At 35.4% G+C, this 27904-nt stretch overlaps 2 protein-coding genes across 3 annotated transcripts in view; both read right to left on the bottom strand.

Annotated features, from left to right (window-relative positions):
- LOC149845761 (putative sugar phosphate/phosphate translocator At3g11320) overlaps window positions 1-4589 on the bottom strand; it is a 35662-nt gene extending 31073 nt beyond the window's left edge. For both annotated transcript variants that reach the window (XM_089997727.1, XM_089997726.1), the window contains exons 1-3: window positions 3410-4589; window positions 2742-2845; window positions 2118-2346 (exon numbers count right to left, since the gene is read on the bottom strand). In XM_089997727.1, coding sequence (XP_089853853.1) covers window positions 2118-2346; window positions 2742-2845; window positions 3410-3892 — 816 coding nt within the window. In that variant the 5' untranslated portion in view covers window positions 3893-4589. The remainder of the gene's footprint in view (window positions 1-2117; window positions 2347-2741; window positions 2846-3409) is intronic.
- Window positions 4590-26228: 21639 nt separating this feature from the next.
- On the bottom strand, window positions 26229-27489 carry LOC149845762 (trihelix transcription factor GT-3b-like). Its single transcript, XM_089997725.1, has 2 exons — window positions 27193-27489; window positions 26229-26953 (listed from the first exon to the last, which is right to left on the bottom strand). Exons 1-2 carry the CDS (start codon window positions 27454-27456, stop codon window positions 26420-26422), a joined length of 798 nt encoding a protein of 265 aa, XP_089853851.1. The 5' UTR covers window positions 27457-27489; the 3' UTR covers window positions 26229-26419.
- Window positions 27490-27904: the final 415 nt, after the last annotated feature.

The following is a 27904-nucleotide window of genomic DNA, read 5'->3' on the forward strand; positions in this document are numbered from 1 at the left end:
ATAGACGTACATGATTTTTTCCTCAGTAAATGGCCCCATATCACTAGGATCCTAGACAGAGATTCCAATATTCAATGGGAGTTGCTGTCAACATTTTCAAAGTTAATCATTTACTCAGGAAACAAATAATTCTTGCTTAAACACTCCATAAGGAACCTTTTTTCTCATGGCCAAATGTTTAACTAAGAGTCAGCAACCAAGATACCTTTGTGAAGAATGCATATGGCAACTCCCTCTTTGCACATTGACACCAAGAAGTGTCAGAATCTTCAATCAGAGATTTATCATCCATGGAGAACCAAAACTATTACAATGTTTGCCACTGCAACCAGTTTAGAGTTCCAAAGCTACCACCTTCCATTCCTTTCTACCCAAGCCAAAAGGAAATAATAAAAATAAAAGACATAGGGATGATCTCATTTTTCCAGTGTCTTTCCATATGCCAGGTTGAAACAGTACATAAGTGTGATACTCCTCCCTTCCAATACTTGTTGAGAATCTCGATTCTTCCACACTTCTATGATTCACACGTGCTTCCCTACATGCTTCCTATATGCTACTCTGGAGCTTCTTTGCATGTTGTCTATATGTTTCCTTTCCTTTCTCATTTCCCATGTGCTTTCTCTAAGGCCTTGTTTGATTCATTCTCATGTAAAGGAAAGGCTTTACATGAGAATGGGCATGGATTTCTGAAAAACCTGTCAGCTCAGCCCATGTGAAAGCTTTTTCATAGGAGAGGGTATGAATGGATTTACACATAAATAGCGGTAGGTGGTAGGAAAAACTGGGACCCACTTGTGCCAGCATGGCACTTTCCCACCATAATGATTTGATGTTTGTTTCATTCATGGTGGGAAAGGATTGCATCAGGATTGCCAGCACAACACTTTCAGATGTAAGTTGCATGAAACAAACGAGGCCTAAATTGCTACTATCATTTTTTAGATTTTGAGAAAAATTTAATTCTTATACTATAAAATCATGAATTTAAGAATAGTCATTGTTTTTTTTAGTATTTATTCGCTTCCTAATTGATTCTCATTTCACTTCCCATTTGAATCCCATATCGCATCATTTTTCTATTCCTATTTTGCTTTTAAACTGATTCCTCACTTCTCACTTCATGTAAAATTTAAAATGCTTCACTTCTTGCTTTGACTTTTGTATCTTTTCCCACTTCCAAACCCTAGTCAGGCAACCTTTCAAAAGTGACTGCACAGCAAATAGTAGTAAGAGTAGTAGTAGTAGTAACTTCAGGTTAGTTGCTAGCCTTACCCTTTTGATAGTACACTATTACACAATGCCACAAAAATCTTTGTTCACACTCCCTCTAGAAGAAAATCTAAAGGGATATTAATAAAGTTTTTATTTCTCTGAGAAAAATCTACGAAAACCTCAACTAACTTTAGGAGAGGTTAATAAAAACTCAAGATATCAGCTAGATCGCTGTATTCTTCACGTCCATCCATCCTTCAATAGTGGTTAACAATTAAAATTTTAAACAATTATGCTAACCAAAATTTTAAGAGGGAAATCAGTCAGAAAAAAAAATTACACGATACGTAAAGAAATAGACAAGACACAATTATTTTTCCGCGTAAAAGCATGCCTTACTTTAAGTTAATTTAGTAATTGTAAGTGATGCTTCATGTTGTAGTCCACTTCAATCAATGGGGCTATACAAAGTTACAAACACAGGTAGTAGTTAGTGTGAAGCCATAGAACACAAAATTATAAAGATGAACCAAAACCAGATTCGATTCAATGCCATATTTCAGCATTAAAAAGTAGCATTTCCTTGTTTAATTATCAGTAAGTTTATCTTCCCATAGCGGTTAGTTCTTTCATTTAGTTGATGTACCAATCTTCAGTTTGAGATGACATATGCTACAAAATGACTAAATAGAAGCACCGAACTTATGAAAATGTAATATTGAGGCTGAGCCTATTCATCCAAGAAATGAAACCATCTGAATTCACACTTATCTAAAATCATTAGCGAAATGAATTCTCAGTGTATAACAAATAATAAAATTTTAGTACATAAGTGTGCCTTTTTCTGTAGCATGTGCATTGAATAAGTAAAAACAGAAAAATGTGTTAAATAGACAACATACCTGCAGAGTCAAAGCACTAGTGTGTTTTGTGACCAAGAAATTCGTCAAGTTAACGAAATATGCCAATGATGAATTGAATAACAAGTACCAAACAATTCGGACATCATGCCTTGCAAGCGCAATGGTCATGCCCAACACGTTTGGCTCCATATATAATGTGGCAGGCAGCAAAAGCACAACAGCAATAGGAGCCATGTAGAGAAGAAGATTCATTGAATTGAGCTTTTCCCTATCAAGAAAAAGCAGATGAATTTCAGTTAGATTAGGTAAGAAGGCTTGGAAAGATGCATAGCTCTTAACTTAAATAAGACTATCCAAACCAATAATGAAAAAAAGCATCTGCACTAGCATTCACAGATTCAAAATGATAAACTAAAAGATGCAGCATACAGAAATATTCCAGAAAAAACTACAATTCAGAATAGTTGTTCACAGTCATGAATCATGATACTAGTTCCTTGTCCCAACCATTCACATAATTACAGACTAAATCAAATTAGATAGGCTAACAATCTAGAAATCCAACTCAGATTCACATTAACCTCATTTTTTTCTAGAACACTAGTTCACTAACAATAGAAAAAGGCATTGCCTATTAAAAAGGATAATAGAAAAAGGCTGTACCCATCAGAAGACAGCAGAATCCCTTGAAGCACCGACTTTAATGCCCTTGCAGCGGTTGCACCAATGCACATTATGAACCCAAACAAATGAAAACTTGGCTCACCCTATGCCAAATAACAATAAGGTTGGTCAGTTAATATCCTGAAAGCCAAAGCCACTGACAAGAAATACCATATCTTGTACAGACGACACTCGACCCAAACACATCAACCACTCTAACAATCAAAACATGATTTTATTTCTGTCCCAGCCACAAGTCAATGAAATTTTGGCGAACATGGAGGAGACACTGACACCAACATCTAATTTCAACAGTCAACTTTCCCCCACAATGTGACGAAGGAAATGATGTTAGGGACAAATCAGACAGAGTGGCAAATTCAATATGGCACAACAGATGAAAAAAAAAAGACAAGGAATAGTTGCTCTAGAGAAAACACCAGCCCCAAAAGCCAAAAAAGAAACTAAACACTGATCTCAACTTAGCAAGCGAGAGAAAAAAAGAAGGCACACCATTAACATTCAAATCATAACGGTGCCTATCATCCTATAGGCAGCTTACACACGCCATATGATGAATGGAGATCAATCAACCAATTCAAAATCAAAACGTATAAAATCAAAACAATGAAAGCCAAGAAAAGAACCAAGGACGGAGCTCAACTCACCCCACTCGCTATAATGACTCCTGTGACAACTGGAATCAACGTCGCGTACGTCAACCAAGCTTCTCGCTTCATCGTCATGACGTAGGCGAAAACCGCGGTGAAGAAGGGCGTGGTCGCCCCGACAGCCTGGTTGAAGGAGACGGGCAGGTACCTCAAGGAGATGTTCCCACTGACTACCGACGCGCAGAAGATGGCACTGAGGGCAGCGATCTTCATGAACTGCACCTGCGACCGTATGGTCTGCATCGGCACCAGCTTGAACCAGGCGATCGCGACGTAGCTCAGCAGCGAGCACGCCATCATGTGGCACATTGTCAGGAAGATGGGAAACCGGAACCCATAGTTGCTGAGCAGGTACTTGTTCAACAAAAGGACACCGATATTGGAAGCGTACCACGACGCAATGAGACCGAACGTAAACAACCGACCGCTACCGCCTCCACCAGCAAGTTTCCCGCTCTGAAGCGGAATCAAACCTTTCATTGCACCCCTACCCCGACCCCAAAAAAAAAAAACAACAACGACCCTCCACGAAATTTCACCCCTCGATCAACACTAAAAACCTAACAATTCAACTCGATCTGTTCAGCTGGACACATGGATTCAAAACAATTAGAGTTTCGACGCGTTATAGGCAGAAAATGCGGTCCTCTCCGTATCCGCAGAAACTAAGGTCCTTTCCCAGAGAACTCTATCGCCGCTGTTCTACAAGAACCACCGGATCAAAGTTGCAATTGACATGGATCTGGAGGGAGTAAGATTTCTGAGAGGATTCATGAGAAGAAAAGCGTTGATCTCACGACAACTCGATAGGCACGAAACAACTCCTTCCTACTGAAGCGGGACCGTTGTAGGCAAGATCAAGAGATTGTTCGGAGAATCTGCAGACCTATCTGAAGAAAGCATTCGAAGAATTTGGGGGTCGGATTCTTTTGTATTAGAGGGGTCGGAAAGGTTGGATTGAATTTGTTTCATTTATTATGACGCGTCGACGCGGTTGAAATCGGGAGGCGAGAGAAGCAGAAGAGGGGCCAGAGAGTTTGGCTTCTGTGAATTTTGGATTCATAACAAGCAAGAAGATGATTGCAAACGCGGCGATCGTAGGAAATCACCCCCTTGATATGTTAGAATTTATGGTGATGCCATTATACCCTTCGAGCTTTCCGTGGGTGCTGGCGCCCTCTGACTCGGTCTCACAAAAACATGTACGATTTTTTTTGTTCTTTGAAAGGAAAGTGATTGAGAGTAGCAACCTATTTTTACCAAAAAAAAAGGATGTTTTTATTTATTTATTATATGAGTCTCAAAATATATTTCTTTTGTTTCACTTTTTATAGGAAAAGACCTATTTCCTAGGAAAAAGAGCCTCTTTCATAGGAAAAGGCATGAAACAAATGTCTCTCCTCTCATCACAAATTGACTGGATCAGTGGATATTGGATGCTAAACAGTTTTTCTCGTTTTATCATGGAATTGACTCGTTTTCAGGGATCCTCGGAGATCCAACTTACTGAAGCCTTACCAGATCCAATTATTTAAAGGGGTCGGATCTGGTTATTTATTTCTTTTACAAACGAATGCAAAATAAATAAAAAGAATCCAAATCGGATTTATTTTTTCTTTTTTTACCATCTGAAAACCTTACTACATTCACAATTGCACCTGGTACATGGGTAAATAGTTGGTGTAGGGCTCTTTTACCATTTGTGCCTGTTATCCGACTTAGAAACCGATTAGTAGATTACATCTTACTATGTTGGATCAGGTAATGCCTGCATCTAACTCGTTTCCATTCGTACAACAAAACCAGAATGTATTTTCTGAGAAAATTGATATGGACTGCAGACATTGGGGCCTTTATTATTGTCATTATTATTTTTCTCATAGGCATGATGAGCTGGTTTTTCAAAGATTCTCAAGAAATTGAAATTTTTTCATAAATCTCACATTTTTTTGGCAAAATGTTGGCAATAAAAAATAAATTAAAAAATATAAAAAATAATTTTTATAAAAAAAAATATTAATAAAAATTATTAAAAAAATACACGGTTTTTTCATGATAAATAATCATTTAAAACACAAATATCGTGTTTAAATTGTGGTATTTTTTTCATAAATCTCACGATATTTTGAAAATCTCACAAGAAATTGTCATTTTAAACTTTCAGGCAATTTCTCACGATATTATCGCATTTCATAAATCTCGAGATATTTGTCACTATGCTCCCAATTCCCACCAGCAAAGCATAAGTAGGTTAACTCGTTGCCTCCTAAGTAGCTTTTTTGAAACCTTGGTAAAGCAACATAAACCTAGAAGGAAAAGAAGTGTCGTCGCTAAATGTCAATTCCAAGTAACTTAGGGATCAAAAGGTTTTATATGGTTCATTATATACATGTTTGGATGGGCGGTCGCTATTTAGACTTCTCAAGTGTAATTGACAGGTTTATTTGATAAATTTGGTAAAAAATCATTTAGGGGCCAACCTTTGATTTACCAAAGGGGTATTTTTTTTAAAATAGCTTTAGCCTTAAAGTACTGACCACAGAGTTTTTAAACATACAAGCCTCTTATCGGGTTTCCTTGTTAAACCGAATCCAAGAGAGAATCCGATGGATATCCTGAAACCGGACCCGATATATATTTGGGATGCAAAATGCTTTACCAAACCCGAGGAAATGGATTCAGGTCGGTTGGGTATCCGACCCAAACACCAACAAATTGTGCGCCAAAACATGTCGGACTTCTTGTTTGAGCGTGTCACTAATGGTTTCGGCGTGTCACTGTGACATAGGTTGAAAGTGGTAAATCCCTTGAGAGTTATACCAATGGCCCCAAACATGCACATGGATTTTTCCAAAACCATGAGAGTTGTAGCTGTGGATTCCATATTGGCATACTTAGCTGCCATGCCATTGACGTTCAGTTTACAGAAAGGATCATAGAGTTTACAAAGAGGACCATAGAGTTGGGGGGGGGGGGGGGGGGGCCTTTATACATACTTCTCATTAGGGGTGGCAAAACCTGACACCACCCGCCAACCCGCCTCTTAAGCGGGTTCGGGTTTGGCAAGAATGAACCTGTTTAATAAACGGATCGACCCGCCTAACCCGTTTATTAAATGGGTCGGGTTCGTGTTAGGGGTATGCCAACCCACTAACTCGGCTGACCCGTTTAATAAACGGGTTAGGCAGGCAGGTCAACCCGCCAACCTGCCAACCCGACCCGTCAACTTGACCCGCTAACTCGCCAACCCGTTTACCCGACCCAACCCCTTTATTAAACGGGTTGGCGGGTCATGTCGGGTTACCCGTTTAATAAATGGGTCGGGTTCATGTTTGCCACAGCCGACCCATTTAATAAATGGGTTGGGTTCGGGTTGAGGTATGCTGACCCGCCAACCCGACCCGATTGCCACCCCTACTTCTCATGCACAAAACGACAACTTTCCTCTTTCATGGGCTACATCTTTAACTATAAAATTTTAACTTAATTACTTACTAATGACTACTAATGATATGCACGACTCTATCCCTACTTGCTCATAACTGGTAATTTATATAACCACCCTCGTGACTTTTCAAATGTCATCTCAGTAGTTATACACTTACACATGTCCCGCTACGTGACTTGAGAGTTGCACATTAAGTGCATAGGTAACCCACATAATAACTTCATATTATAACTTTTTTATGCCCATGGAACTCATATTACATCATGAAAATGCTAACTTTGCTTATGAAATCTCCACACACCACACTTAATTGCATGACAAATTCAATACTTTGACTCACAACTCGAAATGGGTTTACACTTTTAAAAACCTTTTGCCCTTAATTTTAAATATAAGTTATACATTTTTAAAATTCTAAATATGAATAAAACTTTTTTTGAAAACTATCAAATAGAGACCTCATGTCAACATTCATCATATCGGAAAATATGGGTCCTTGTATTGTGACTTGAAAATTGAAAAACACTACTTCATTGTAATTTTATGGATTAACATGTACCAACTTTGAATTTTATATGGTATATTTCAATCCTTGTACTACATTTAGGTAGCGTTCGATTTGGAGCACGCACACTGCTACAGGGACAAAATGGCCCCTGCAGCATGCATCACGCGCTTGATATGTGTATCGTGCACAGTTCGAGATGGGACAAACAATGTCCTGCACAATATGTCATAATGCATCAGCATGGGGTGCACAAATGGCATCCAGGGGGGGTGACTAGTGAGTATTGACACATGTACATTGTGTAGCACGACGTTCATCCAGTGTATTAAACATGACTTTAAGGATTTACAAGGTTAGGATTCCATCAAAGTCAATAGATAAATTATTTTTCATCTTAAATTTTTTTTATTTTAATTTTATTGTATTCTCATGTGTGAACTATGTTTTGATGGTATATGATGTCATGTATTTTGAACGAGGGCAAGGCACTAAAGGATTACTGTGACAAGTTGTTTAATAATGTCTCATATGTCACTCCTTTGACCCTTATTTCTGTGTATCCACCAAAAGTATGATGTAAACTAGGGTGGCATAAACAAAATATAAGGATGTGGTACCATACAAATATAGGATATGTGATCAGGTTTGCTGGAACAAGAAAAAAGACTCATAAAAGTATGCACAATAACGTTAAAGATATAGTACAATAACATTACTTATTCAATAATGTGTTTATTTTTCTAATGTACTCATTAGGTTAAATATTGTATTGCAGGTTTATTTCTTTGTATAGTGGTTTGGCTACAATGTTTACACTGATTGGATGACCACTATTGTACATGATATACTTAAGCAAACAAACTCGTAATTACTTTGCACATGTTTCTTAACTCAATTCGTTATTCTTGACTTGGTATATAATTGTTATAGGTATGATTGTGAAATATTTGTCATAATGTACATGCAATACTTAGGTTGAGAGGGAGGAAGAGAGGGTTGGGGGTTGAGGGGGGGGGGGCAAAAAGATGGTTAAAATTGTATAAAGTGTATGATGAATGGTGTATCTTTTTTCAAAGTGATGTTTATAGAAGAATTTTAGTTGTAAATTTCAAAAGTCCTATTTGTATGTATTGTTAAATTGTTAAACAAGAAGATTTATTTTATAACAGTGAAATTTAAAGCAAAAATATCACATATTTGATAAAATTTTGCATGTAATAGGAAATTCATATATTTTGAAGAAAAATCGCATATATACATTCAAATTTGTATAGAAAAATTACATATTTAGTTAGAAATTCATAAATTTAGAGGAAATTCGCATATTTTGTACATGTGTGAATTTTTTATCCTTTTTCAAAATTCCACACATAAGAAGGAAATTCGCTTATTTTTAAAAAAACTCGCATTTATGGATGAGAATTTGCATAAAAAATTTGATTATTTAGTTGAAAATTCACAAATTTAGAGAAAATTCACAAGTTTTGTGTAACACCTCAAAATTATAACTCAAAATTTAGATTTTTTTTTAATGCACCATTTAACGCAAGGTTTTGTCTAAGACATTGCCTTATTCTAATCAAGCTCTAAAGAGTTAGCCTACGCAAGTACCAACATTTAATAGCCCCTTATAATAGAATTCAAGATAAGACCATCAAAGACAAATCCGAAAGGCATTGTTCTACTAAACTAAGTTCTAGGGAGTTAGCTTGCAAGCTATAATACCCGTAATTTTTTTGGCAATTATTTAAATAAATAAAAATAAATTTTATGTCTTAATTAGGGATTTAATTTATTTAAATATGCTTGTGAGCTAGAATTAATTGTTTATATTAATTCAAAATTAAATCATAATTGAATTAGAATTTTAACTAAAGTTAAAATGGAATTGGAATTTGAATTTAACTTATAGTTAATTTTGTGTAAATTGAAATTTAAATGGAATTTAGCATGAATCTGGGTTCAAATTTAATTTTGAGTAAATTTGTATTTTGTATGTGTGCTTGAAAAATTAGGTATAAAATCCAAAACCTAAAATGGATCAAAGATTCAAATTAGAAACTAATGAATTAATTAAAATTAATAAAGCATATTAATTTATTTACTATGGTTAGGCAACACAAGAGGGTGGGACATCCCCCTAGGTGGGCCCACACCTCTTGGCTGGAATTTGGTTTCATAAAATTAAATCTACTTGAAATTACAAATTAAAAAGTAAGGTAAGAAAAGTCAAAACATACCAATTTGGAATCAAGTCTTCTATAAGGAAGCCTTGAGTCCAAATTGGATTTGAATTAGTAATCAAGGCAAGAAGGGGACCCATATGGGATGTCCTACCTACCTGAAAATTAAAGAAAGAAAGAAAGAAAATATAAGAAACAAAAGAAAAAGAAAAGAAGAAAGAGAAAAAAAGGAAACTATGAAATTTTTATAACAAGTTTTGAAGTTTTTTAGAAAGAGAAAAGGTCCAGAAAGAGAGGGGATGGGGGAGAAGACCTAACCTCTTTCCTATAGTAAATGGGCTGCTAAGGCAAGCCCATGGTCTTGCCTTAGCTGGACCCAAGTTTCAATTAAAGGGGCGAATCTCTCTCTTTCCCTCAAATCTTCCCAAAATTCTCTTCTCTCTCTCTTCTTCCACATCTGGCCTAGTCCTTCTAGCAACCATTTAAGATTCTTGGAGGTGCTACAACAGAAGGATAAAGCCTATGTATAATCAAGAACGTTTATGAGATAGTTACCTCTATCGTATAGGCTTGAAAAGAGGTTTCGGGTGCATAGAGTATACATTTGTGGGTATTATAGCTATCCTTGATTGGATTAGTCATAGAACCAGCTTGAGGGAGGTTTTAAATGTCTTGATTTGACATACCTTATGCAAGGTGCTTTTAAAAATACAATTTCTTCAAAAACCATATTCGTTTTAGGTTTTAACAAAAAACAGTTTTAAAAAATTATGGTCTCAATTGGTTTAATGTAAAATGGTTTTGATGTGTGTTTATACTGTTTTGTTTGCTTGTTTGGATGTATGAATGATGCTAAAAATATTGTGTTTGAGGGTTTAATAGATCTAAAAAATTGGTTTTATTAAATCCCATGTTTGTGAATAAAAAATATTTTTTTTCAAAAATGTAGTTCTAAGATCTTAGCAAAAATGTGTATTGAACTATGATCTAAATGCATGCACTGATTTCTTTTCCAAGTTATAGCATCATGATTGATTATGTGTGTATCATGCTTAGAAATCTATGATAGATGTGTTTGTGCATGTCTTCATGTAGAGTATGAAATCTGGAAATTTGTCTACTTGTTTGCAATTTTTCTAACCGACTAAGGTAGATAAACAAATTGTAATGCCTAAACTATAAAGAGTCTAACAAGATCCTTTCTTGTGGGGTTTCTAAACACTTAGGAGGACCCTAAAAAAATAAAGTTGGGCTCAGTGGTGCCACAGATCTGAGGTATATGGCTATTGCAAAATGCATCATACATTATGGCTTGTGTGTAGAGCAAGATCCAGTAGACATTGCCACAAAAAATCCAGTAATTCAGTTGTATGGATTTTTTGGTTGAATTTTATATGTTGTGCTAAACATATGATAGAGTCCATGAAAAATATTTAAAAAATCATAAATCTTGCCTATGATTGTCAAATTTCATCAAAGTTGGTAAAATTTTGTTGACTACAGAAAAGCAAGACATATGTAGTCCCTTGATAAGGGCCCAATCCAACATAGTTTTAAAATTATGGTCATGGAGTTTTGCAGTAAGAGTAGATTCTTTTGAAAGCTAACATATAAGGTCATTTTTAGAAAAATAAAAAAATTGATAAGCTTTAGGGAATGGTGTTGAATCACTGCTTATTCTGGAAACCAAATTCTACACCTGTGTAGGTTGATATAAAAAATAGTTTTGGTCCGAGAATTACTGTAATACCTCAATTTTTATAAGCCAAAAAATGGTGGATTTTTTTTAAATACTTTAACAAATACAACGAAAAAACAAATCGGGTTAAAAATTTGGTGTGCTACTTCATATGAACACTTGTAAACATATAATTGTGGAATTCAGAATTTAACAACTAATTAACCATGCATAAAATAAAATTAAATGTTCATAATATCCAAAATTTATTAGAATTGTCCTTGAATTGAATTTAAAATAAAATCAAAGTCTAAAATTCTTGTGAAGGCAAAAAAAAGGTAGGCTCGGTCCTTGTCACAACCTTTCGCCTTTGCATGTGAACAACTATTCATCACCTGAAAAACATTAAAATCAAAGGGGTCAGACACAACTTGTCTCAGTATGATAGATTATATTAAACTTGTAAAACAACAATACAAAACATGAACTTTATCTAATTTTTTCATAGCAAATTAAATCTAAGTGACTAATCATGCATTTTAATTTAAGCAACAAATACAGGAACTAGCAAATCTAAACAAGTTTGATCCATTAGAGTCTGTCAAACTCTAGTTAGGGGGCACCCCCCTCTTTCATTTTCCTTTATTCCTTTCTCTTTCATAAGGTAATCCCCACTTGTTGACTTTGTAACTCCACTATTTTAGCCTTTTTCTTTTATCTTCTCATTCTCTCTTCATGTGCCAAGTATCCTCATAAATTAAGAAAGTTTATCTCCTTGTGTGTCATGTATCCTTATTGTGGAACCCATATCATCCCCTCTTGGTTGAATAGAAAGAAGACATGTGTCTTTTGACTTTTTCACACTACCTTCAACCACATAAGCTTTCATATCAGTATATTGGACCCTACGCAAGCTGAATTTTTCCCCTATAGGGCGTGAGGTGACATCTTGGATTTGGAGCATGGATCCTGGAGTATTTTTACAGTATGAGCTATATAAGAAGTTCTAAGGATGACTCCTAGATCTTGACCCGTATATGCCTGACTCACTACTCTATAAATCAATAGACCAAAAACTAATGTCGAAACCCAATATGTGGCTATACCCTCTCTATTGGAACAAAAAATCAAAACATCAAGTCCTAAAATAAAATAAAAAAACTTTAAAATAAATTGGGGCCGATTTTGGACCGTAACACTTTCCATGTAGACGACCTCTTTACCCAACACATGGCAGTAGGCTTTTGGACCTTCCTCCTTAGTCCTCTTCCACTCTTGTAATTTTTCCTCATATTTCCCCTCACATGCCTTGTTCCCAAATTTAAAATTTACAAAAATTATATTCACAGTTCGTCGGGGTAAGGCATGGGTCACACAGATTATGGAGTTCTCACATCAGAACTTGAAATAGTATGATGATAATTTGGCGACCAAATGTAACTGGAGTGAGGTTGAGGCACATCATTTCATGAGAGTTTGAAAGCTCACATAGTGCTTCTTACGAGAATTTGGTTTTATTTCCCTATCTGCCGACTTATAGACATTTAATTCATTCATGTTCAACGACGAGACTTTGGCATAGTTGGCGAGGTTTATGAAAGCCATGGAGTGGCCTTCTATAATTAAATAGTATTTTCTTCCAATGTCATACCAATCAGTTTCTGTAATGAACACCTTGGAGATTTTGGGCATGTTGAGCAAGGGAGTTATTGTAAACACCCCAAACTTTCCTCACCTATTCTTAGACACTCCCCCTCGTACAGTGTCAACCCTGGTAGGTCAGTACAAGAGTCCAACCTTGAGTCTGTCTTAGGAAATTACCATTTTACCCCTAGGTCATCCTAGACCCATGCCAGTCAGAGTCAACCAAGCTCATTTGTAAACTCAGAACAGTTAGAATGTCAGTCATTTCTATCTTATCTGAGCTCACAGTGAGCTGATCATGTTCATTTTTTACCATTCCTGCCAAAATGAGATCATTTTTTCAGAAATGAGTTCATTTCTCACTCAAATCCAAATCAATTGTCTCTGAGTCAGTCATTCTCAGTCAGTCATATTCTCCTAAGTCTAGCTTGAGCTCACTAGAAGTTCAAGTGCTCCAGTTTCAGTTCAAATCAATTTTCAAATGTCTAGGAGCCCATTTTAGCCTATTTTAGCTTATTCAGCTGAAATTGAGCTGAATCCAGTCAGTTGAGCTAGTGTTTGAGCTTCCGTTTTAGTTCATCTCAGTATTACTGACCTTTTGTTTTAGCTCAAACCCAGCTCGTGTTCGTAATTCACTTCACTTCAATGATCATTTTTTGCCATTTCTCTAAAAATGACAGCATTTCTCGACAATTCAGTCCAGGAGTTCAGTTGAGTCAGTGTCTTGTCAGAACTTGTGAGTTATGAAACCTTAGAATCCAGCTCAATCCTGTTTATTTCAGTTCAATCCAGCTCAAAACTCAATCTTCAGTATCACTCTGGCCCGACAAAGACAAAAATCATTTCTTAAACCATTTTGCCCATTTTTATCAATTTTACCACTTTCTGAACTGGTACAACTGTCAATTGGGGTCCAATACCCAAAATCCTTTTTTCAGGGTTTTTATCTCACATGACATTCCATGTCATTCCTCATCATTTCCCATCGTTTCATTTGCATTTCATCTCATTTTCGAGATCCAGTACTCTGATTTTTCTAAGCATCTATCTAGATATGAGTTTAAAACATTTATTTCAAAATCCATTTCAAAACCTAGGTTTTAAATCAACATTTGCTATTTGGCCAACCCCCAGGGCTTTGCATTTCTTATTTCAAAAGCATTTTCTTCAGAAAAACAATCTGGATTTGTTTTAGAATCAATTTTCAACTGATTTCAATCCTCAGATGAGACCCAGTTAGATGATGTCGCTTCTGGATTCATTCATTTGTCGAATTTCTCAAAAATTCTAGAGTTCTAGTTAGATCATGACTCTTTTTCCAGAGTTCTAGTCAGATCAGAACTCTACCTTTTACTACCCTTTTTACCTGTTTTTGAGAAAACCTTTTAAAATCTTTCATTTTGGCCAAAATCTCAGAGTCCTAGTTGGATTAGGACTCTTTTTCAAGAATCTCAGTCATATTAGGACTCTTCTTTAAAGTTTCAATCAGATTAGGACTTTATCTTTCACAACTATTTTAGTTATTTTCAATCAAATCTTTCAAAATCTTTCGAAATGAGTCAAAAACTTAGAGTTTTAGTTGAACCAGGACTCTATTCAAAGAGTTCTAGTTGGATCAGGACTCTGACCCTAGTTTCAATTTTGAGAGAATCTTTTCAAAATCCCCTTATTTATCTTTTCAAATTTCAAAATTGCTACACCTTTATAGAATTTCAAAATTCTAGAATTTTACCCCAGAGTCCTGATCGAATCAAAATTCTGTCCCAGAGTCCTGATCGAATCAGGACTCTATCCTGAGTTCACTTTCTCACTTCATTTTCACTGGTTTTCAAAAGTTCTGGTTAAATCTCATCATTTGCTTCTTAGAAAATAAAAAATTCTCGGAGTTCTAGTCGAATTAGGACTCTTCCTTAAAGTCCTAATCAGATCAGGACTCTGAACCAGACTTCAATTCTACCTTGTTTTCACCTATTTTTTAAGATCCCCTCATCTGTTTTCTCAAAAAATCTAAAATTCTGAGAGTCCTAGTCTAATTAGGACTTTGTCCCCAGAGTCCCAGTTGGATCGAAACTCTGTTTTGATTTCAATACTTGTTGCTATTTTCACAAGTTCTTTCACCTGTTTTTCAAAAAATACCAAAAAAATCTAGAGTTTCAATATGATTAGGACTCTGTCCCAGAGTCCTAATCCAGTTAGAAGTCTATTTTGGAGTTTGTTTTTATTTTTATTTTCATTCTTTTTCATTTGTTTTTCAGAAATTAGGTCATTTTGTAGAGTCCTGGTTGATTCAGGACCCTATTTCAGAGTTTCAGTTGAGTTAGGACTCTAACCCTGATTACATTTTTTTACTTATTTTACCAGTTCTGATGAAATCTTTCAAAAACTTCTTTATTTGGCTTTCAAAATTCTAAAATCTCAGAGTTCTAATTGGTTCAGGACTCTGGTCCAGAGTTTAGTTCGCTTAGAACTCTATTTTCAAACCTGTGAATTTTATCTGTTAATTTTAACCCCTTTTTAAAAAAAAGCCATTTTCAGTCTTTATTTCGAATATTTCAAAATCCTGATATGGGGCCCACTCAGTTGGCGCCATATCTAGAGGAGTTCTGTCCCAGTTAGTATTCTGTGTCATTTCAAAACCTTTAATTCCAAGTCTACTTTTGAATGTCTTTTGAAAAACCTCTCATTTTCAAGTTTTAAAATTCTTTCTGAAAATTCAAGTGGGGCTCACTCGAGGTAGCACCACATTTGCAAAAAGTCAGGGTTAGACTAGGGTTAGTTAGTGTCCTACTTAGGTTAGATGTCTAGGTGAGTCAAAGTTTATTTTTAAAACTTCCATTTTTACTTTTTGTTTTTAACTTTGATTTTAAAACTTTAAAAATTAGGGTTTTCAAAAACCCAAATGAGGCCCACAAGGGATGACGCCACATTTGGGGTATTTTAGGGTTTTGATAGGGCTTAGATAGGTTAGTAATTAGGGTTTGATTAGGTTAAATCCCCTCTAAAAAAATTGCCCCCCCCCCTCCCCTAAAGAGCCCAATTAAAAAGGAATTGGATTTTTTTATTACTCTTTTAGAAAACCTAATTTATTTCTATAAATAGAAGCCAAAGAGGGGTCAATCCCAAGACTCTTTTTCTCTCTCAATTTCGTGGCTTCTCTCTCCTCTCCAGCACCTCCTCATTCCTTCATTGTAGCTGCAGCCCCAAGATGAGTTACTCAATATTATTTCATTATTTTATTAGTTTTTTTTTCATGTTTTACCATGGATTTCACCATGGGCGTCTCTTATTTCATGAGTTTAAGCATGGTTCATCATCAAGAACCCTAAAATCGACACAAGAAGATGATCTAACTCAGGTCGAGGAGGATTTCCATGATTCTAATCCGTTAGAATCGTCTAGAGGTATATTTTTTATGTTCTTAACCAATGAAATATGAGATTTACCCGTTAAATGGGATAAATCCATATTTTCAAAAATAAAATCAATTTCAACCATGGATTCTCTGTATTTTTTATTTTCTTATCATATTAATGTTTATTTCATATATTTTTGTCATCCGAGATCCGATTTGTAATCCGTAAATTGCAGTAGCTTTGTATTAGAGTCTATTATTTACTGTAATTTTCTTATAATTTTCTATCACTATTTGCTATTTTTACTTTGTAAGAGAGTAAGATTCAACTTTTTAGAACTCGTTATGTTTTATTAAAACCCTAATTCAACTTGTGTTGATCATATCTTCCTAACCGGAGATCTAATCAATAATTCATAAAAAAAAAGTTCTTTATCTGCATGTCTGCTATTCACTGCTGAAATCTTAGAATTTTTCGATATGTTCTTTTATTTTTAGTTGTATTTTCAACTGGAAGCATCTGTTTTGATAAATTTTATATTCATTATAATTGATCAAATATTGCCGGAATGATATCTCTCGGACTAAAGATGATTTTTCCGATTTGTAAAAAGGAGAATCTTTGTTTTTCTGTCTGTTATGTCTTTGTAAAATTTTATGAATTTTCATGGTGAATTGACCCCTGATTCAGGTCTGACACGGAAATAGGTACGTGTCTGCGTGTAAAAATAGCATAATTTTAGGGTTTTATGCAATTTTCATATTAAAATTATGTCAAAATTTGATATTTCTATTTTTAATTTAATTTTAGAGTTATAAGGTGTGCATATATCATTTTTTATTAATTTTGAATCTCATTTGATGCTTGGATGAGTTAAATTGCAAAACAAGATGCGCGTAAGATCTCAAAACACTGATAAAATCATAATTTTTGTGATATTTTTTATTTTTTTTATAAAAGTTCATGTTTTTAGGGTTTGTACATGTTTCTAATCATATGAGAGTGCTTCATACTCGATTTTATATTTATTTGATATTATTTAAACCCCAAATCCAAAGTTTTTAACAAAATATTTTTTGAAAACCCTGATTTCAAGGCCATAGTCTTGTTTTCAAGGGTATTTTTATCTTTTTCCTTAAATTCTGAATTTCAAAGTTATTTATTTTCATTAATTCTTCAATTTTATTTCATATTTCATTATGTTTATATTAGAAAAAATATGGAAAAAGGCTTATATCTAGATAAATCTAGTAATTTCTAGATATTACTGAATAAATCTAGAAAAGCCAACATATCTTCACTAACAAGCTTTTCTAGTTTTGCAGGGACATTCAAGGCCGTATTTCTTTCTTTTATTTTTCTTTATTTAAATTCAATTAGTAATGTAAATTGCAATTAAATTTGGAATAAAAATTTCAATTTCTGCTTAGATTAGGATTTGCATTGCATATAGTCTGAACTTTGATATATAACTGTTATGTTTGCAATTCATGCATATTTTTTTTAATTCCACCATGGTCTACACGAATGGTACACGCACAAGCTCTTAGGGAGTTGACAAACTCGGTGGATTTCGTATTTATGGCCATAGCCAGAATACGAATGAGACCCATATTTGTGATCTTCGTATTAGCCACATTCAGCCTACACTCTTAGGCTAACTTCAAAATGCACTGCATTTCTCAAAAATACAAAAAGATTTTTTCAATTCTTCAAAACAATGTCTTTCAAATCCACATTCAATCATTTCATTCAATTTGCAAATTCCAATTCTAGTTTAGAGAAATCGATTTTCTCAAAATTTTCTAAGTCTTACTCAGAAATTAATTTTCTCAAAACTCTGAGCTTTCAAATGGTATTTCAAGTATTTCTCAACTTTAAATCATGATTTTTTAAGTCATAACATCTTCAATTTCAAAGTTTGGATTCAGGAAAATCAAGTTTTTCCCAAAGTTATTTGAAATTTCTCAGAAATCGATTTTCATAGAGCACTTGCATTTCTTCAGAAATATTCTCTCACCGTGATTCACGATTTTCAAAGTTTTATATTTTCCAAAAATTCTCTAAGTATTCCAGCTACTCTGAAGCATATATCATGTTTTCAAATCTGCATTTTCAGAAATTCATAGCACATGCCTGATTTTTTGTGCATTTAGGAAATAGAACATCGGTTTAGACAAATTAAGCAAAGAAAAACACTAGATTGATCCTTGGTTCAATTACCCTTGGTAAAGGTGCCAGGAACGGTTGAACCTCGTACCGACAGATGAGCCCCATTCTTCGGAATTATTCCACATTTTAAAACTGAGGTGAGTTATTTTCAAAATCGCTTTCAAAGGTCAGTTTGACTTGCAAAAGTAAAATTTTGCGATGATAACAGTCATGCATATGGCTTGCATGAGTGCCACAAGGGTGAGTCTGAATCCTTCTGATCAAATGATAGTGCCCCCTTCTAACTTTGCTTCCAAGGGGAAACAATGATTCCATTGTTCACTTCACCTCCTTGACCACCCACAAGGGGTCCAATGAACCTTCTCAAGGCCTTGGGAGGTGCAATCTTAGGCTAAATTAAGTCATGACCTCGATCTTCTTGAATTCTATACCTATGCCTTGTTTGTTCACATCATAGCCATGGTAGGTCATTATGGTGTGTCCAAAGTTGCAGGGGGTCCATTGGTCCATACACTCCTCTAAGGTGATTGGATGATTTTGGGAACCTTGGGAGTGTAGAGAGGCAAACATGTTCTCAAACATGATGAGACTCACCTCTCTTGGTTTGCGGACCTTCAGCCAATCAGAGGATCGACTAGAACTCTTTATGAAGGCAAAATGTTTTAGTTGTTCTTCTTCTTCCTCATTTTTTTCAAAACAACTTTTTAGGGTTTGGAAGTCCTGATCAATGAGTTCTTTCCATATTTCTTCCCTAGTTCCTCGCACTAGTGCTTTTACCGAGGTGGTTTTGGACCATTCCTTATTCACTATACATGGGTCTTTGTATATCAGGGGTCCAAACACTCCTATGTTTTTTTTTCAAGATTGACCTTAGTAGGTTTCTCATGACATCTCTTGTGCCACTGGTTCCCCTCTAACATTAACGACCTGACAAATTTCAATTCAAAACACAGGAGTAAATTTTTTTTTAAAGATAAAATGTTATTGATTTTCCCTTTTTCTAATATATAATAATGCAATGGTCTTACCAATAGATACATTCTAACTGTACCAAATACTAGAGTGCAAGCTCAAGTGTGTCTTAGCCTTCTAGTACCAGATCCAATACGGAACCACTATTAAGAAATTTGATTGAATCGTTACATAAAAGAATCATTAATTAAAGTATTTTATCATTGGCATTGCATTAACCGAATTCAACTCTAAAGAGTCAGCCTGTGCATGCACCGACATTTAATAGCTCCTTAGAACAAAGTTTAAGAAAAGACATCTAAATGACAAAAATCTAATTATCTTTATTTACATGAGTAAACACAACAAAAATTATTGATTTGAAATCAATTAAATATGCTAAATTTTTTCTTAAACCTCTTGGACACATTACATTTAAAAACACTTTCAATCATCCATCCATAAAAGAAATTAATTAAAATATTAAACAATTCAACTAATTAACAAACCATTTAAGCATCTGTCTAAAAATAAATAATTAAATAGCCAAATAAATATCAAATTAAAGTTTGAAAAATAGCCCATGAGATCTTGAAATCATCAATCTCTCACAGCACACTCACAACATCATGTACTCACACCAAATATCACATGTTACCTAAAAAATATTTTATTTTGAAAGCATGAGACTTTGAAGAGTCTCAGTAAGATTTACACAGATAAGGCAAATATATAACACACTAAGCTTATATAACATGTATCAATAACATTATACATAATTCAACATTTAATATGTTGATAAATGATTAAAGAGTAAAGTTTATGCATTCATAATTCTCAAAATATGCACAAGCATGATATTACAATTTTAGGCATGCATAACTGTAATATAACTCAAATCAAGACATTTAATCATATGTATGAATCCACATAATCATAGGAACATAAGTAAAGTACATAAAAGTAAAGTGAGCATGTAATTTCAGTTCTACTTGATTACCAAAAAGCCTATCGGATCTGTGCCCTCTACGAAACAGACTGTACTACTCGGGTGTTTATTATGCTATGTATTTTATTTTTCTTGAGTACCTTACTGAGTTGTCCACCTCAAGAACAGGGTCAGGCTGTGAGACGTAGCGATGTGCACTGAGAGAATCTCTCTGAGGGAATGGCTTCGCACCATATGGTGATCATGACCACTCACTTTTGCAGAAGACCCAAGGACGTCTCCACCTAGGACAAAAGAGGTAGTCATGGCCCCCCTAAATTCTCTGGGCTGAGGTGTTGTCGAGGCATTTCCCATCACATCATAACAAGAAAGAAAATGCCTAGAGAGTTTCATACCGCCTACTCTCTCTAAGGTAGACTAAGGATCATTCCGGTTCAGCATACCTCAGTAAAGGCATACTCAAAATCTTGTTCAGGGTTATCTTATTAATTAGGTCATGGGTAAATGCATCTACCATTTAAGCTAGTGCATTGTCATCTCACTGTGACCTCTTTGAAACCTTAATTCAACATTTTATTGAGCACCCAAATGCCCATGCAACCCTATAAGATTTCTATCACTCTACAAGCATTTCATAAATATTGTATCTCAAAGCATTACATGCATTCTCATAAACAATGAATCATGTAAATATCTTATTCAATAATTTATTCATGCAGTATCACATAATTTCAATAAATAGAAATCAACATGTATTATTATCATAAATATAAATCATTCTACGAACCACCATTCTAAATCACTATCAAGTTATTTAGGTCCCGTAGCTAGAGTAGCCTGAAACTACACAACTAAAACATGTTTTGCCAAATCACAATGCAATCAAATATGTCCATATTTAGATTTCACATTCTTTGCAAATAAGATCATGATCATGCTCAAATTATCATGAAAATAAATATAGTTATACTATCATGAATGGATTAGATCATGAATATCAAATACAATTTGTGTAAGAGCCTATTTCTCTGAAATAGGACATCCTTACACCAAAACCATAACTTATAGATCGTGATCTAACTCATCTCCATCACTATCATAAATATTTATATCAGATTTGATATAATTCAAAACTAAATTTATGAAAATTTTAAAGAAAAATATTAAAACATAATTAGAGTCACGAAACCCAACTTTCTCGATAAGAGCTCCCATAAACCCTTATCGAGTAAATCACCAAGACTCTGATTAATGTATTGATTTTTCAATACTTCAAATCATATTAGACTTGATTAAAATATCCATAATAACAGATTAAATCAATGAGTTTATTACAACTAACCAAAAACCAAAAACACACAAGTTGATTTTCCCAGTCCAGGCCCCCGTAAGCCCAAATCAAAAGGGTCATATGTTTTTAATTATGTTCAGTTGTAGCTATACTTATCCATGGTAAATACACATATTTTAATTCTGTTTATGCTGCAGATAACTTAAAAAAAATCAAATCCAATAGCATATATAATTATAAGAATCTAATTTCAAGAAAGCCCAAAACCCTAAATCAATTTATGAGAAATCGAGTTTTGATTCTCTTAAATGCGTACCATTAAATTTCTATTAAGTCAAGCATGATTTCAGTTATTTAACAAGCTAAACATGTTGAGAACAATCATATAAATGGAAATACTCTTCTTTGGAATCAATCAAAACAATTAATTTGTATCATAGTCAAGCTTTGACAATATCTTTCAACTACAACTTGCACAATTTCGAATTCAGTTCTTTCTCTATGTTTGGTTCTTTGTTCATGATTTAATAAGATGTCTTAATAGTGATAATATGCAGAATATGATAGAAAAATAAAAAAATAATAAGATCCAAACACTATACTATCTATTCACAAGTATAAGTTCTTAGGAAAATTCAAATCTCTAATAACCCATTTTTACAAAATCCACCAAACATTGCAGATCGCATATAAAACCATCATATTTTTATTGTGGTGGTCTTTCTTGTCAAGAATACAACCCAACAAACAGATCTTAAAAATAATGAGTAGAAAAATAATTAAAAATCTTTTACTAAACCCTATTCTGACAGAGTTTCAATCCTGAATCTGTAAATGGTAGAATTTTTATCAGATTGATGATTTTCTTGAAATTTATAGAAAATGTTTTTGATAGAACCCGTTTTACAGTCTTTTATCATATGTTGAACTTCATCTAAATTTCTTATAAAATATTCAGAGTGATTTTGCTTGTGTTTTCATACATTTCAAAAGGATAGGTTAAAACAATCTTGTAACTAAAGCCTGAAACTAGAGGATAGACATTTCTTCCCCAATACGAATCCAAACTAGGTAAAACAAGATTCTAAAATTAAGCTTAAGATGTGTAGATTAACCCAATATTTCTATTTAGATTTTTTGGACTGATATTCTAAGAGATACAAAATTATTTCCAAAATTGGTCAAGAATAATATATCAATCATCTTAAACTAAGGTTTCTCAGAAAATGTTTTTGCTAAAATTCTTCTTGAGACCATAAAACCTTTGAAATCTCAGTATTTTAGATTTAACTAGATCTAATAAGGGTTAACTTATAAATATCACAAAAAAAAATCACGTTATGGCTGAATCTAACCTGAATCAATGAAGAAACCCTATTTAGACATACCTTTAAAAAATGTTTTGATGAAAAACCCATGATTCGTGCTTTGCAAATCTAAATAGAAATTTCTTCATAAATAAAAATGTTTATAACTGATCTAATCATGTAAATACACATCTAAAATAATATATTATACATATATGCATGCTCGATGTATGTACAAAGTATCTACTATATAAATCTTACTTGAAAAATCGATAGATCCGCTAAACCGAAGGAAATTGGGTTCTCAAATGAAGAATGACCTTCGTCTCCCGCCTTAAAACCTTGAAGGATCATCAATGGCTACTGGAAAAGCTCCAAGAAGACGGAAGAGGGAATAATAAGATGGAAAAGAGAAAGAGACATCAGAGAATTTTAATGAGAATGGGAGAGGGAGAAAGAACTAATCTTGTTAATCCTCCTCATGAGGGCCTCTATTTATAGCTGAGCTTAGACAAGAGTTCAATCTTTAATATAAGAGGTTAATATCTATTAATTTTTTTATTAATAAAACAAGTAAACAAGTTATGGGTCTTAAATCATTATATTTCAAAATTAATTAAGCTAGAGAAGATAAGTAGGAGACTTTTTATCCTAGCTTGGGTTGCAGTGACACGGTAACCTTCTAAGAAGCCTAAAGACCCAAAGACTCAACATAATTTGATGTTTAAATAGTTGATTTGATAGCCTTGAAATGTAAATTATTGTGGTGGTCTTGGATTTAAATGTATGCAATCAAATCAACAAGAAAATTTAGTCGATGCTAAAAAATGTTGAATTTTGACCTATAATTAGGCATGAACCTCGATCGATAATAAAATGCTCAAATCAACATCAATTTGGAAGTGTAGATAATCAATTTTGATGCCCTCAAAATGAGGAACATCAAGGTCAACTTTGATCTGATAGGCGAGCCACTGATCGATCAAAATTTTTATTGAAATAATAATGACATTGTTTAGAGCATTCAACCGTATGGGTTCAATCCAGTGAGATTATATCCAAATATCTTAAGTTATATCCAATCTAATCCATCCCTAATTACATCCAAATGTCATGGATTTTATCAAACCTAATTGAGTTGGATCCAAATATCATTAGTTAAATCCACTACTTAATTTAAGGTCCAAATCCATATTGAAACCGAATGCTAGGATTTAAATCTAAATCCAATATCCATAATCTAAATATATTTAAATCATTTACTTTCTTGTTTAGCCCACATATTTTAAATTTTACAATTATTCTTATGATGTTCTTCATAACTTGAGACTTAATTTCACAATAATTTGAAATTAAGAAATTAAGAAAATCAAGAAATTCAAGAATTTCAAGAAAACTAAGAAATTTCACTCATATCATAGATGCAGATAAATTTCATCATTTATTCATTTTAATTGCCAAAGAAAAATCTTGGGTTTTATACTAGCTTTAGTCATTGGGGCATTTTAAGGCGCATTCTAAACTAATCCTAGGAGAATTCTTGTAGTTTATAGATCACCTTTTTACATCATATAACTCATCATGCAAGTTCGAGAGACAGACAAGAGTTTTTTCTACTTGTCAAAGTAGAACACCATTTTGTTGCTCTTGTGAGTCCGCTTGCATCTCCTTCAATAATCCTTTGGGAACTAGGTTGACCACGGGGATGATGGCAAGACCACTTGCTCTGGTTTGGTCGACACTTTGCACCAACATGGCTGATTCGCATGTCAAAAACTTCACACGTTCTTCGAGCATACCCTCACCCTTTGATAATGGGTCAGATTTGCAACCGCACAGACTGGACTTCCTTCTGGACTAATTGCAACAAGCTAACAAGGCTTTGGAGGTTGGTTTTGAAACCGACCATACGCTTCTCCACAACATCACACTTGGTTTACTTGGAAGAACAAATCCACTAGGGATCAACTCACCCACTTGGGAGGGATAAGCCTTTAGAGAGAGAGAGAAGTCTAGCGGGTAGGGACCCATAAGAGGAAGAGAAAGAATCGAGCTAAGAGAAAGAAAGAAAACTAGGGAGAGGGAGAGACACCCTTAGAGAGGCGTGAGCTAGAGAGAGGGATCAATATTCACGTTTTTCATATCATTTAACATGCTCTCAAATGAAGGATTGCAAGGCCTATATATATAAAAGCCAATGAGGGGTATTTAGAACCCTCACAAGTTACAAGATTCATATTAAATAAAATCTAAATAGAGGTAAGCCTTCACTAGAATTAGGTAACACCTACTTGGCCTAAGTCTATTCCAAGTAAACACTTCCTTGACTTGGCCATACTTAGCCAAACCTCCCTCTTCTACTTTTAGGGCCTTCATAAACTAGCCCAAACTTTTTTCCACTCTATAGAAATAGGGAAAGTTGTCTCCCATTTGGGCCCCACAGACTTCATTGCTTAGACCAAGAGGGGCGGCCCCACCTGTGAGTCCCACTTGAACCTTCAATGCCATGATGAGTTGGCACCCTTGGAATGAATCCTACTTGGTCTATTTGGTGCCTATGATGATGTGACAACCTGATGATGGGTCCCATAGCTGGATGGAGCTTTGTGCCTAGATTTGGAGCAACACTATATGGATCTTCTTCAAGTATTGGGTGTTATGGACTTGGATCTGAGTCACCTAGAGTAGGGTCAACATCATGTACTTAGGGCAATGGTTCCGGATCAATCTTTAAATTTTAGATCTGCATCAGTCGGGTCCCACAACCACTCTGCCTTATATGACCCGCCTCTGGGGTTTGTTCTAATGCCTTCATTTCAGCACTCACAACCACCCCACTGGCCATACGGACTACCCGCATTGGTAGGACTAAGTTGCTCATGTCAAAAGATGGGAGAGGGTGTTGCGTGTGCACTCCCGAACATGCGGTGTGTGTTTCGAGGTCCTGACTGAGCGCCGCGTGGCGCTCAATCGGGTGTACGGGCACATCGTACATCCCGCAGGCGGGTACACGGCGTACACCCGCCTGAGTGCCACGTGGTGCTCAGTCGGGACCTCGAAACACGCACCACGTGTTCCTGGGGTGCACATATAACTTGCACACCAAAAGATGGTTTGATTTGGCAGGGTCCCAAGGTTGTATTTTAAGCCATGTTTTTTCCAAGAAAAATATTTGTTTAGCTATCCGACCTAACAACTGTTTCTCCTGTTAGTCCTTATTGTGAATGTTGAGGGTAGTGTTGCATACAATCTAGCTATCTCAAACGATATCCTTGGCCACAATGGATGGTGGATGCTTGGGCCCATCATGAACACACTAATAACGAATTTAATGATACTAACTCAACTCAATGGCATATCATTACTTCTAGTAGCAGCAAGTGTTTGGTGAATGAAAATGAAAAAGCATATGATAAAAAAAATAGAAAAAAGCATGGCATAAATGAAGCTTAAATAATTCCTTCAAGCAACTTGTTGGTGCTTTTACAAAGTGAAAGGAACAAAGAGCAGTTGAGTGTTGGGGTCACATGTCATCACGTAGCAACTTAGTCAAGAGCGTGGTGAGAAGGGCATCTCGTTTTTCGGACCTCGCCTCCTCCCTCATCCTCGTCTGCTCTTGTCTCTCCCTCCAGCTCCTCTCCATCAAAATCCTCTCCTTCTCCAAGTTCTCCATCGTTTGCCTCCACTCTAGCTCTTTGCACCTCCTCTCTTTCTCCCGGGCCTCCATCATTTCCTTCCACTGCATATCCAATACGTTCTGCTGCCTAACGAACTCCTCTAACATCTCTTTTATCTTCGCAACACTGCCCACCTTCCTCTTCTTACATTGTTGCTGCTGCTGTTGCACCACCATCCTCTCTTCCTCGCAGTCATCGTCATCGTTGTCGTCCTCATCAGAGCACTCATCCAGCGACCTGGCCATCCTTTTGACAGTGCTACTGCTCCCTCTTTCCGAATCCAACCACATCAACCGTTGCATTCTGGCTGCAAATATCGACCTCATCTCTTCTTGAAAAGGAAACTGACTTGAAATTTCGGGATCTAATCCTTCCTTTCCCTTTCGGACTCCAACGCAACACAAAACCAAAATAAGATTTTTCTAGAAAAGGTAAAAAGAATGAGAGCAGATCTAGCACTCGGCCCACACAAAACACAGAAAATCACTCCGTGCAGCATGCACCCATCACACACAGCGGTTTTTCTGTGTTTTTGTCTGAGAAGAGTACTTTGTTAAGTACTCAGCACGAGTACTGGATCTGCTCTCGAAAAGAATCGGTGGGAGAAGAGATCGTGCACCTTGTATCGATTGACGAGGTTCTTCCATTTGCACTTGCATTGCTCGGCGCTCCGAGTGTAGCCTTTCTCCTTCATCTTGGACGCCGCCACTTCCCAAACTAACTTGTTCCGCTTGGTCTCGAGGGAATTCTGATCGAGCTGGGCACGGATGGAGATGAAGTCCTTAGTTTCGTGGTGGCTCCATTGCGGGAATCCATCGGCCGGGTCCGGGATGAGGTTGAAGGCCATTAACGATGGGCGGTGATGTTGGTGGCGGCCATCCATTGAGAGAGAGAGAGAGAGAGAGAGAGAGAGAGAGAGAGAGATTTGAGTTTTTGTTTTTTTTGGGTGTTTGCCTTTTTATTTTTATTTTTATTTTTGTTAATGTCCTCATCTTCTGGTTGCGACAAACCGGCTTATGTGAACGCCGCGTAGAGAGATTGTCAAAAGGGGCTCGGGAGTGCGTTTTGTCAACTGTGCGTCTCTCTGTCTACGCGGATTCATTACTTTATTATTAATATTGTTTCAGCGCCTTCCCACTTTGACAAGCAACCTCCTGCTAAAGGTTTGGAAACCTAAGCTGGGCGGCAACAGAGGCCCTTTTTGGCGCAGTTCTCATGGATCGTCATTTCCTCATGCTCTGATGACAATCGCACAACAGGTGAACTTTGTTTTTTCAAGTAATGCGGCAAACGTTTGTCATCCAGTCAAAAGTTAAGCAACTAATAAAATA

The sequence above is a fragment of the Nuphar pumila genome, chromosome 2, assembly GCF_984573655.1.
Source record: "Nuphar pumila chromosome 2, dmNupPumi1.hap1.1, whole genome shotgun sequence".
NCBI classification, from domain to species: domain Eukaryota; kingdom Viridiplantae; phylum Streptophyta; class Magnoliopsida; order Nymphaeales; family Nymphaeaceae; genus Nuphar; species Nuphar pumila.

Coding starts and splice junctions, on each gene's coding strand:
- LOC149845762 (XM_089997725.1), bottom strand. CDS start 27,456: ATGGATGGCCGCCACCAACATCACCGCCCATCGTTAATGGCCTTCAAC. Junction 26,954..27,192: donor ACCTCGTCAATCGATACAAG/GTGCACGATCTC, acceptor GGAGTCCGAAAG/GGAAAGGAAGGATTAGATCC.